Here is a 12,136-nt window from a genome sequence, read left to right as displayed (position 1 = left end):
GGACAAAAAGAGGCTTTAGAACACGCGGCTGAAAATAAATTTTTTTATCCGGTGCACCCTAAACTCATTTGGAGGATGCTTTGGGGCTAGAGATGCTCTAAATGTTGATGTTGGCTATCTGCCATTGTGAAACAGAATGGATACCTAACAAATTTTCCAACCTATGCTTTGTTGTAGCATAAATCCAACAAACCCCGGTTGCCGGCGCTCCGGTCACGCTCTTGTTCCGGCAATATACGGTGCCGAAATACTCGAAAGAGGAAAACAAAAATTCGGCCGTCTCCTCCAGCACCTGGCACATGTGCCCCATCCATCGACGGACAGATCGCACCACCCTTTCTTTCCCTGCCCTTTTAAAAACCCCACCTTGACCGCCGCCGCTCTCTCCCCCCTCCCCCTCCCCCTCCCCCAAAACTACCCACCGCTGCCGGCAATGGCGGCGGCGCACGGCGCTGGCCCGAACCTCTTCGTGCAGGAGGCCGACTGGTACAACGAGATCCTGCTCGGCGCGGTGGTCCCGGGCGACTGGTGGCGCGGGATGCCGCACCCGATGCGTTCTTGGCTGCGCAACACCGTCGGCGGCTTCCTCCTCTACTTCCTCACCGGCTTCCTCTGGTGCTTCGTCATCTACTACTGGAAGCGCCACGCCTACATCCCCAAAGGTCTACCTTCCCCTCCCTCCCACACCCCCCAATGCTGTTTCTTTCCTTATCCCCTGAGGAGAGAATCTTGCGGGATTTGTGTACTTCCGTGCTCGAATTCGGGATGAGTCAGTGCTCTCAGTTGAACCGGTAGAGCCCCCAAACACTCCGCAAGTTAGCCGAGGATCGTTGTCTGTGGGTTTCGCGCGAGAGATTTGGGTGTGGGTTTCAGGCTTTCAGTGGTTAGTCCTACTGTGACGGAGGACAATGATTGTCAGAGGTTAAGCATCCGCCGCGGCTTTTCGATCCCAGTTAGCCATTTGCTCCAGGTTTAGGAACATCATTTTTCGTTGGCTGCTCAGACTTTGACCTTTTAGTTTGGTTGAAAGATGTGGCGGATTTTGGGATTCAGTTCTTAGGCTCGTTGATTGTCAGAAACGTCAGCTAAATACCACCTAGAGGCACAGTATGGGGGCAATCCTTGGACTAGTGTCGTCTAGGCATGCATCAGTGCATCCTGCTACCAAGTCACCTACCAGCTCCTCGCTCATCGAGGCAGGTTGTTCAGCTGTGCAAATCAAGCCGTCCTAAAAGTTTTGCCTTTTGAGCTGGCGTCCCATTCAATACTATTATCCCGTTTTTGTCCACCTCTCCACGTTCTTGGCAAGATCGCCACGCAGGTTAGATTAGATGAACAGAAAAAAAAACAGTACTTGCACGTTACTCCTGTACTTAGTCGTCCACTAACAGTTCTGGGGGACTTTTTCTAATGCCCTGCCAGGTAAGGTTGCGTCATTTAATCCATTATTTGGCCGGCTTCTTAGCTCATTCACAGGTGTATGTGTCTGCAACTTGTCGATATTCATTTTTGCTGGTGCTTAGATAGTGCAGGTCCTGCTTGTTGTCTATTGCTTGTCCTGGGCATTTTCACAAATGTCCAGGACCTTGCAATCTTCGGTATGTTGATGCGGCACAACTTCTTGTCTAGGAAGTAGGAATAGCTTGGGGACCTCTGTGTGGTAGATATCGACTCAAAGGTCCATGTCAGGATACAGGTTGCATGATCTTTTCGGTTTCACTCGCATTCTGGACCACTCCACTATATTCCTATCATTGAATTCACAACTAAAAAAAGGCAGGCCGCTCTTCTAAGAAACTTTCCGTAATTGAAAGGATAGGTAGGGCGAGCCTGTCTTCTCTACTGTGTATATACATACTTGTGGCTGGTGACAACTTGCATTTGCTGTGGGGCCAAGATGGTTTTGTTTCCCTTGGTTATGAAAGACAACTGGAATGGAACTTTTCAGCTGGATTTCTTGCTTCTTTGAGAACTTAATTCCATCTTGCTGCATGATACCATTTCTGTGCAGACAAACTTGTTGGTCCAGTTTGTTTGTCCATCATCACTGTTAGACGTGTTGTATTTAATGTGGTTCAGTGTGATGTATTTTGAAAGTGAAAAAACTGTTCAAATTACCATCTAAAAATATTCCACTGTAGACATCTTTTGGGTAATAGGACATTTTCTGGAACCAAATGATGATGACTTATACGTTTTCGGCATAGAGATCATGTTTGTACTTTGCATCTTTAACCATACCTTCTTGAATCTTAGCCTTGAAATTGCTGGCAGCTAGTCTGAATAGATAGCAATGCTGTTTATTGCTCCCTATGTCCTCACATCTAAGTCGTATTTTACCATCGATATTCTCCAACAGAAGACTCACTATGATTGTTAATCATAATATGCTAGTAAAAACTATATACCATGATAAGGCTAGTTTGCAAGATGAATTATTTTCATATGGCCAGTATTTTTATGCTTTCTAAGTCCAAATGACCACGTGGTAGAGCTTTTAACCTGCTTGCCATATTCATTAAGGGGAAAATCTAGAACCTGGTGTACCTAGAATATTTGGCAAGACTTTATAGATGATGATGCTGAAACCATATGGCTGTTGATGCAGATTCTATCCCTTCAGTAGAAGCTATGAAGAAGCAAATAATTGTTGCATCAAAGGCTATGGTTGTCTACTGTGCTCTTCCAGTCGTATCTGAGCACATGATTGAGAGTGGTTGGACAAGGTGTTACTTTCATGTCAGCGAAGTTGGTTGGCCAATGTATTTTGTCTATTTGGCTTTATATCTTATCTTTGTGGAGTTCGGAATTTACTGGATGCACAGAGAGTTACATGATATAAAGCCATTATACAAGTACCTACATGCAACCCACCACATTTACAACAAGGAGAATACCCTATCACCATTTGCGGGTAAGGTCTTACTGAAAGTGTTGAGTCTTGAAATATTGGATATATCTTTTTTTGTTTACCATGCTAGATATATAACTTCACTGTAGCAATGATGGGCAACAGTTGTAGTTAAATGGCACAATTGATGTTGGTGTTTATCGGTTTCTTCTTGACATAATTTTTTTAAAACATTCAATTCTCTAATTTATGCATTATGTTCTTTCCAGGTCTAGCATTCCATCCAATTGATGGGGTTTTACAAGCCGTACCGCACGTGTTTGCTCTGTTCTTTGTCCCAGCACACTTCAGGACCCACACTGCTCTCATGTTCCTAGAAGTCATATGGACAAGTAACATCCACGACTGCATCCACGGAAAGGTTTGGCCGGTGATGGGTGCTGGTTACCACACCATTCACCATACAACATACCGCCACAACTATGGTCATTACACCGTCTGGATGGACTGGATGTTTGGCACCCTCCGCGAGCCAGAAGATATCCTCAAGAAGGACTGAGTTTGCTCGGAACTGTGTATACTTTCCTGTCTCCAGTAGCGCTGTCAAGGTGTAATAGTTTTAACCCATCTGTTTATTCTGCTCAAAGCTGTTTGCTGCCTTCCGGGTAGTCATTTGTTGCTTCAGTCTGTTAGGTGGTAATAATATGGTTCATATGTTAGCTTTGTTCCTTGGGGATGCAGCGAGATGGGAAGATATATTGGACACCTGTGGTGTTTGTACCATTTCCGGCACCATGATGTATTGTTATACATAGGTTTTCATGCTGTTTGTCCAGCAGAGTTCATCGTCTTTTCCCACCGTTATCTTGTTGTGATGAAGTTGTGTGTCGTGATCTTGGATCACTTGCACTGTTGCTGTTGTCTAAAAGACTTGAACATGTGAGAGTTGTTTTCCTAGTAAGAGCATGCTGAATGGTTTGCTGGTAGCTCTTGTAAAGAAGTGCATGTTACCTGATACAGCAATGCTGGGGCGTTATAGAACATGATATACAAGTTGTCCCTGCTCTGATTGTGCGGAACGCTGGTGGTAAGCGTAAGGCACTTGTTTTCCTGATAGAACTTCTAATGAGCCTAAAAATCCACCTTGTCTCTGCTTTGATTGTGTTGAACGCTGGTGGTCAGCTACTTGAGCGGCTCTGGCTCTTGTTTTTTTGTGTGTGATATTGTAATGAAATTAATAATTCAGTGTTGTCCCTTTTCCCTTAAACTGTTCACGATGGAAAAAAATCACTTCATCACCATTTTTATCCTTCACCAGGTGTGTATGCATTACATGGAATTTTTGTGTGCAAATTCCAAATTGTATAGTTCCTTGGTGCAACACACGCAAACCAGTCTAGTAACAAACGAGACCAGATATGGTAAAGGCATGCCCAAACTGCAAACTATTGGTTTCAACAAAAAGAAGAGCAGCCGGATAAGAGGTGCCCATACAGCATCAAATTTATTCTTCTCAAATGTTCTGCAGAGCATGCAACAGCCAGACTACATGGAGACACAAAATATTCAGGTTCATGGAAGGAAGGACTTAGGCGGCGGGCAGTGCAGCCTGCAGTCAATGTCAGTTGCATAGCACACATCCTTGTTGGCACCATACAGGCAGCAGTAACACAAGTCGCCGCATGGTCGCAGAATCTGCCTCTCGCAGGAGAATATATCCGGTCCATGCCCTTGACCTGCAAAATAGTTTCAAGACTAAAAGCATCAGCAGACAATGGTATATAATCAGAAGAAAATTTACAAACTTACTCTTAGCCTGTGACGCGAAGCATCCGAGAAGAACGAAGAAAAGCACCAGAGCATAGACGGCCTGCTTCATGTAGTTCGCCATTCGCGGGTGGTTTAAGGTCTCTGAATAGTAACAAAGATGGTACTAACAACAGGATGATTTCCTCCATGGTTGATGTCTATATATAGGAGTACATACACATAGGCGGTAGCATAAATTGGTTTTACCTTCCACGATTTAATTCATTACGTACAGCCGGATTATCAAAATCTCTATCTGGCGTAATATCTTATAGCAAAAGGATTATTAAGGGAGGAAATTAATACACCTTAATTTGTATTAATTTGTTTCTCCTTTTATACTGCTCCTGTATATTTCCTATCTGGACAAAAACTGGCAGGAGATTACGACCTATTTCCTTCTCAATAAAAGTTTTCCTATTTTATATGGATCCTGTGTGGGCTGGCTGATACGAGTAATAGTGCTGTCATAATTGTTGGGAAACCGCCGGCCCACCTAAACGGTGTGGCCCCACCCTTTCTTGTAGGGTGTAAGTTTCTCTACCTTTGGTCCACATCCACCTACCATTTTTATTTAAAACATTTTCAGCGGCTCGACGTAAACGGACGTAAATTGATCTACTTTTTTTTATCAAATCATATCTCCCTTTAGCCCGCCCGGCAACGACCCTCCCCGCTCCGTCTTTTTCGCGCCAGTGTAGGCAGTGTCGCTTTGGCAGTATGTGCCTTGTTAATGGCGCTGGCTCGCCTTCCGCGCGTGGCGAAGGTGACGAGCCAGAAGACGAGGCCGTGTTTGCGTCCTTTTTAAAGTGAGCAGGCCACGACCATTTCCCCCACATCCAGTGCCACATCATTGCCACTTCTCTCCAAGCTTCCTCCTGATCTCAATCACATCGAAGACATGTGCAAGGGGTGGCTGTTCCGCAGGTAGAAGCACGACCATGAGGTCGGCTCGTCTCGCGGTGGAAAGAAGGAGCCCTAGTGCCACTATGTGTCGGTCAACCTCGCGTGGCGGCTATTCAAGGAGAATTGGACAACGCCCTAGAGGGATATGATGCAACCGTCCGGTTAGCTTCTCAACTCCCACCGCGTGCCAGTGCTTCCGGTGTCGCGCGAGGGCCGCGTTCGCCATGACGAGGTGAGGCGCCTCGGGATCATCCTACCACCGAATCTGCGCGATGATATGGCTTTTGCCCTTTGTACTTGAGACACACAGGGGCTTAGAGGACGCAAGAGGAACATCATAGGAAATATGGTGGGGTTAAGCGGCAGCGCGCAAGCACGAATATCCTATAGAGACACTCTCAACTTACAGGTTCTAGAATAGATAAGAGAGCGCACTAACAGTTCTATACTCTGCAGACATAACCCAGCCGATGTGTTTCCCCTTCTCAAAGGAAGAAGTAGTAACAAGGGCAATCACACAGTTGACACGTTTTATTAGGTAACGTTGTAGTGATGCTAAATTACTACTCAAGTTATTAACAAATTATTAACAGCAACATAAGGTGTAAGTTGTTCTATGATCAATCTATACGGCTCCAAGTCGTCCATAACCACGGACACGGCTTATCGATAAGATGTACACCCTGCAGGGGTTGCCCAAATATAACCATACGCATGCTCGACCCCACTTACTACATGTGGAGTCTCAAAACAAGACCATTCCCAATGCAAGAGAAAGTTTAATGGGAGCCACCGAACTAAGCTACCCGTGACGAATTTGCGTTAACGGCTAGGCGTGCATACCACACGCTTCGCTAAATGTTCCGCGGGGTACAATACAAAATATAAACCACCCGAAGGCAACAAAATGTAAACATCCGAAGGCAACAGAATGTAAACACCAAAGGCAAAAGTAAGTAAAGCATGACATACATGGCATATGCAAATAAAACCAAGGTTGTGGCTCTCAATAAACAGACTCGAGGAAAGGTAATGGGTGAGGGGGTCCGATAATTGTCCACACGTACGGGTAGAGCGCTCAATCTCGAAACAGATAACAAGAACTCGGGTCCTAGGAGACATTAGCGAGACAAAGATCCGATGCCACTGCTTACAATTTTAGTTGTTAACAGTTAAGTAGGGCATGATTATCTCCAACAACTGATGTAGCATGTGATAATCTCCCAACAAACCTAACATATAAAGAGATAACAACAGATTCCTAAGCATGCGCTATGACTCGCAAGGCAAACCTGATAACCAAACAACAACTGTAGGAGGGTGGTGGAAGCAGTATGGGCTGCGTTGAGGTAACATATGGATGGGACACGTGTCAAGAATGCAACTCAAGGCTAGCATAAGGGAGAAGGGAAAATAAAATAGGTAAGATACTCCTGCAGAGACAGGAGTGTGGAAATGATTGCCTGTTAAAGATTGCTGAGGGACATCCGGAGGACTTGTCATATCTCACCGCACTACTTCGCGATCCTATCCGGTAAGAAGCAAATGCTACAGCAAACATCGGATGCAAAACTTACAACTACATAAGAAGAACCGGCATGATCAAAATGATATGCATGATATGTCAGATATGATGCGATGTAACTTATCCAATTTAAGCGGAATCGGAATCCACAGACACAAATTATCAGGTTCAAGTTATTTTTCTACCCCACATATTAAATGTTATTAGCATGGCATGAGTGAGCTACACAAAATTAAACGAAGCGAGGAACCGTAGCGATGAGGGATGCAAACAATTATATGGATGGCACATTCAGATTTCTTGCATTTTTCTGATTGGAAAAGCATATAAAATATGTTTTATTCCGAGTTACGGATTGTGAGATATGATTTTAGCAAAGATTCAAACATTTTCTGAAATTTTCCCGAAAACAGATTAGGTTCCTCACCGAGGGGTAGCTAGCCACAGTGGCTGACGGAGGGACCCGGGAATTGAACTTGGAATCTCACGACTGGGTTGGATGTGACTCACCAGTTAGGCTGCAAGGGAATGTTGATCAAAGGCGCCCGCGATGTTTCTTGAGCCCGTGCAATATGGGGTCACGGTATCCGGCCAGCGAGCAAACGATCTGTTGACAAAGAGAAAACAAGCAACGAAAGATCAGTCACCCACCTCTCCGACCGCGCCCTCCAATTCTCGCTCTCTTCGACTTTCGAACTTGTCGAGGACGGTGTCCGCTTCACCGTCACCAACATCTACGCCCCCTACGACCGAGCTCGCCGCGAGGACTTTCTCTCGGAAATGCGATCGCTCTCCGATCTCGACTCGGATGCCTGGCTCTTGGTAGGAGACTTCAACATAGCCTGGTATGCTTCCGACAGGAACAACGACAACTTTGATGCGGGCGCCGCGGATAGCCTGAATGACCTTGTCGATGAGCTAGCCCTTCAAGAACTGCCGCTGCTAGACCGGAGGTTCACCTGGACCAACTCTAGGGCCGACCCCACTCTGGTGAGGCTGGACCGTGCGTTCATCAACCTTGCCTGGGTGCCCACCTATTCAACTCGACTCTCCACTCGCTGGTTCGGAACACCTCGGATCATGTGCCCCTTCTGCTGACTGCCTCTTCCCGCTCCCCGAAATCTCAGATTTTCAGATATGAGAAGACACGGGCCTTCTCCCCCGAGTACCGGGCCCTTGTGGCCTCCGTCTGGGCCCGACAGCAGAACCGGTCGCTTCCCTGTGCTTCGCGGAGACTGTGCAACACTCTAAAATGGGCCCGCTGAGTCTAAAAAATGGGCCAAAAACCAGCGTCGCCCTGCCGAGGTGGTCTCTAACTGCAGAAAGGTGATTGAGCTGCTTGACCTTACCGAAGAACTCCGAACCCTGCTGCCCCCTGAAAAATTGCTGAGGGATCGCGTCCGTCTGCGCCTCTCCTTGGAATACAAGGCCCTGGACACCTACTGGAAGCAGCGGTTCAAGTTTCGCCTATGCCGTTTTGGTGAAGATAATGCCAAATTCTTCCATGCCTGCGCATCGGCGCGCCTCAGGAAAAATCAGATCAAAGTCCTTCACGATGGCGACAGGGTCGTGTACAACCATGCGGAAAAAGCTGAATTATTGCATAACTTCTATGTTGGCCTTCTTGGCGCCTCCACCCCCCTTTGTGGGGCTTCGAGCTTCGCGCCGCCATGCCGCGAGTTGCAGGATTGCAGGAGCTGGAAAGACCTTTTACCATGCAGGAGGCAAACGACGATGTTTGGGCTATGCGCGTGGATAGCAGCCCAGGCCCAGATGGCTTTGGCCCCGCGTTCTTCCGCACCTTCTGGGATGTTGTCAGTCAAGACCTCATGGCCTTCCTTCAGGATTTCTACGACGGGGTGGCGCCCCTCGACGGACTCAACCGAGCATTTATTTCTCTCATTCCGAAAAAAAGACGATATGCTAACTGCAGACGGCTTCCGCCCCATCTCGCTTCAGAACTGTGTTATGAAGATTGTCACACGGATCCTTACGACGCGGCTACAACACTACATCGAGCGCCTCATCTCCTTTAAACAATCTGGATTTCTTAAGGGGCGGAACATTGTTGACAACTTCCTCTACGCCGCTGATGTGGTCCAAAGCTGCCAAGCCCGAGGATCTCAAGCTTGACTTTAAGAAAGCATTTGACTCCGTCAACTGGGAGGCGCTGGATGCTATTCTGGGTGCACGTGGCCTCGGCCCCCTGTTTCGATCCTGGATCTCCGCAATTCTTAACACTGGGCGGACCGTTGTGCTACTGAATGGTGTTCTCGGGCGATGGATTTCTTGCAAGAATGGGCTGCGCCAGGGGGACCCCCTGTCGCCATACCTGTACTTAGCCGTCGCCGACCTCCTCCCTTGCCTCATCTCCATGGAGGCGGGTGGCGATCGCCTGTTGCACCCTCTTGTTGACGACCTTCCATCCTGTGATCCAATATGCAGACGATACCCTACTGATCCTGAGAGCTGAACACTCCCAAGTCCGTCGCCTCCGCGAGCTCCTCGACCTCTTCTCGCAGGCCGCGGGTCTACACATTAACTTCCACAAGAGCACCTTCGTCCCCGTTGGCGGTGTCACTGCTGAGCTTGCCTCGGATCTTGCAAACATCCTCGGCTGTCCCGTCTCATCCTTCCAGCAGACATACCTTGGATTGCCGCTCTTGGACCACAAATTGCCTGCGGCTGCGCTGGAATTCCTCTCCGTCAAGATCTCCAAGCGCATCCCCGGATGGCGGACGTCCTTGCTCCCAATTGGCGGGCGCCTTACCCTCACTACGGCAATCATGTCAGCCCTCCCGTCATTCGTCATGTCTGTTCTGCCAATCCCGAAAGGGACACTCTCCAAAATGGACAGACCTCGACGGGCGATGCTCTGGAAGGCAAAAGATAAATGCTCCGGTGGTGACTGCCAAGTTGCCTGGGACTATGTTTGCCGTCTGCGATCCGAAGGGGGACAGCGTGTTATCGATCTTGGTCTCCAGAACAAATGTCTCCTGCTGAAAGCACTGCATGGTTTGTTCACCGGACGGGACTCCCCGTGGACCAGGTGGGTGAAGCGCAGTTACCTCAGTGCCCGCCCGCAGGTGGCCACCCCCGCTTGGAAGTGCTTCTAGTCGCTCATTCCTCTATACCGCTCCATTACGAGAGTTGAACCCCGCGACGGGCGCACCACCTCGCTCTGGCACGATGCTTGGACTCCGCTGGGCCCCTGTCGGCAGCCCTCCCCGCGGCCTTCTCCCACTGCCTCCACCCCCTCGCCACGGTTGCCGATGCCCTCGAGAATAGTGCAGTTGAGGTTCCACTTGTTCACCGAGTTACTGCAGCCGCTGGCGAGATGGAGTTCATCCATGCTTGCCTATCCCGTATCTCCCTCACTTCGTCGCCGGACATTCGCTCCGTATCGCTCGGCCCATTGACCGACTTCTCCACTGGAAGCCTCTACCGGTCCCTCCACTCCTCGGGTTGTATCGTCCCAGGGCAAGACGTCAACTGGGCCTGCTTTGCGCCTCTAAAGGTGCGGGTGTTCTTTTGGATACTGCGCCTCCGCAAGACCAGGACACGGGCGCTGCTACACCGTTTCGGATGTGTGGCCTCCCCGGACTGCCCCTTCTGCCTGAATCAACTGGAGGACACCTCCCATTTGTTTGTCGGCTGCCCTCGCCTTCGCCCCCTTTGGAATGTCGTCTCCCCCTTGATAACGCGTAAAGCACACATCCGTTGGGAACCCCAAGAGGAAGGTGCACTAGTAGGAAAAGCCTCATCAGTGGCGCACCAAAAATGGATTCTGTGGCGCATGGGAGGTGCGCCACAGAAACGTCGCCACAAAAATAAGGTTTCTGTGGCGCACCTGCCCATGCGCCACAGAATTAAGGTTTCTGTGGCGCACTTGTTCTTAGGTGCGCCACAGAAAAGCGTGCGCCACAGAATTAGTTCTTAGTGCGCCACAGAATTTGCTTGTATTATACACGATTTTGTGCTGCCTGCTATACATATGCAGTTTATAGACAGTAATACAGATACACATGTTATATACAGCAACATTCAGATATAATATAAATATCATGTACATTGCACAGATATAACATAGACATCATCATCACATTACTTAGAGCCCGATCGAGATACATATATAGTGGCAAGTGTCAAATGTTTTGCATACAACTCTTAATTCATACAAAATTCACAATTTCGAGATACAAAGTAGTCTTCATCCGGTTCCTCCTTTGCTCCGTCATCTCTACCCACCAGGCTCGCTTGCATCGGGGTCCTTCATCCAGTTCCTACTATGGTGAAAATGGAAGAAAGTGAGACCAACAAGTCCGATGCACAAGAGAAATGGAATAAATGCCTCATACATTGTTGGTCAACACAAATATTAACATTCAGGGACGGTGTAAGTGAGACCAAGTCCGATGCACAAGAGATTGATATTTGTGCTATCTTACCAGGCTCACTTACGCCGCCCCCGAGTGTACGGTGACCAAACATTTTAATCATCGGCATTTTGAAAATCTCAAAGCAAATGGAATGACAAAATGGAATAAGTGCCTCATACATTGTTGGTCAACACAAATATTAACATTTAGGGATGGCGTAAGTGAGACCAAGTCCGATGCACAAGAGATTGATATTTGTTTTATCTTACCAGGCTCACTTACGCCACCCCCAAGTGTACGGTGACCAAACATTTTAATCATCGACATTTTGAAAATCTCAAAGCAAATGGAATGAAAAAATGGAATAAGTGCCTCATACATTGTTGGTCAACACAAATATTAACATTTAGGGATGGTGTAAGCGAGGCCAGGTAGGATGCACAAGAGATTGATATTTGTGCTATCTTACCAGGCTCACTTACGCCACCCCCGAGTGTACGGTGACCAAACATTTTAATCATCGGCATTTTGAAAATCTCAAAGCAAATGGAATGACAAAATAGAATATGTGCCTCATACATTGTTGGTCAACACAAATACTATGGTCAGAAACCATAGTTGCAGATACACCGCCGTATACTTTGCGTATGGGCCCCTTTCCCGGTC

At 47.8% G+C, this 12,136-nt stretch overlaps 1 protein-coding gene across 1 annotated transcript; it reads left to right on the top strand.

Moving 5' to 3' along the window:
• The first annotated feature begins 375 nt into the window (after nucleotides 1–375).
• On the top strand, nucleotides 376–3,696 carry LOC127341072 (delta(7)-sterol-C5(6)-desaturase). Its single transcript, XM_051366847.2, has 3 exons — nucleotides 376–662; nucleotides 2,609–2,914; nucleotides 3,121–3,696. The coding sequence occupies exons 1-3, from the start codon at nucleotides 434–436 to the stop codon at nucleotides 3,408–3,410; spliced, it is 825 nt and encodes a 274-aa protein (XP_051222807.1). The 5' UTR covers nucleotides 376–433; the 3' UTR covers nucleotides 3,411–3,696.
• Nucleotides 3,697–12,136: the final 8,440 nt, after the last annotated feature.

The sequence above is a fragment of the Lolium perenne genome, chromosome 3 (assembly GCF_019359855.2).
Source record: "Lolium perenne isolate Kyuss_39 chromosome 3, Kyuss_2.0, whole genome shotgun sequence".
NCBI lineage: Eukaryota > Viridiplantae > Streptophyta > Magnoliopsida > Poales > Poaceae > Lolium > Lolium perenne.
This window is presented reverse-complemented; position numbering and strand designations above follow the sequence as displayed.

Coding starts and splice junctions, on each gene's coding strand:
- LOC127341072 (XM_051366847.2), top strand. CDS start 434: ATGGCGGCGGCGCACGGCGCTGGCCCGAACCTCTTCGTGCAGGAGGCC. Junction 663..2,608: donor CCACGCCTACATCCCCAAAG/GTCTACCTTCCC, acceptor CTGTTGATGCAG/ATTCTATCCCTTCAGTAGAA. Junction 2,915..3,120: donor TACCCTATCACCATTTGCGG/GTAAGGTCTTAC, acceptor TGTTCTTTCCAG/GTCTAGCATTCCATCCAATT.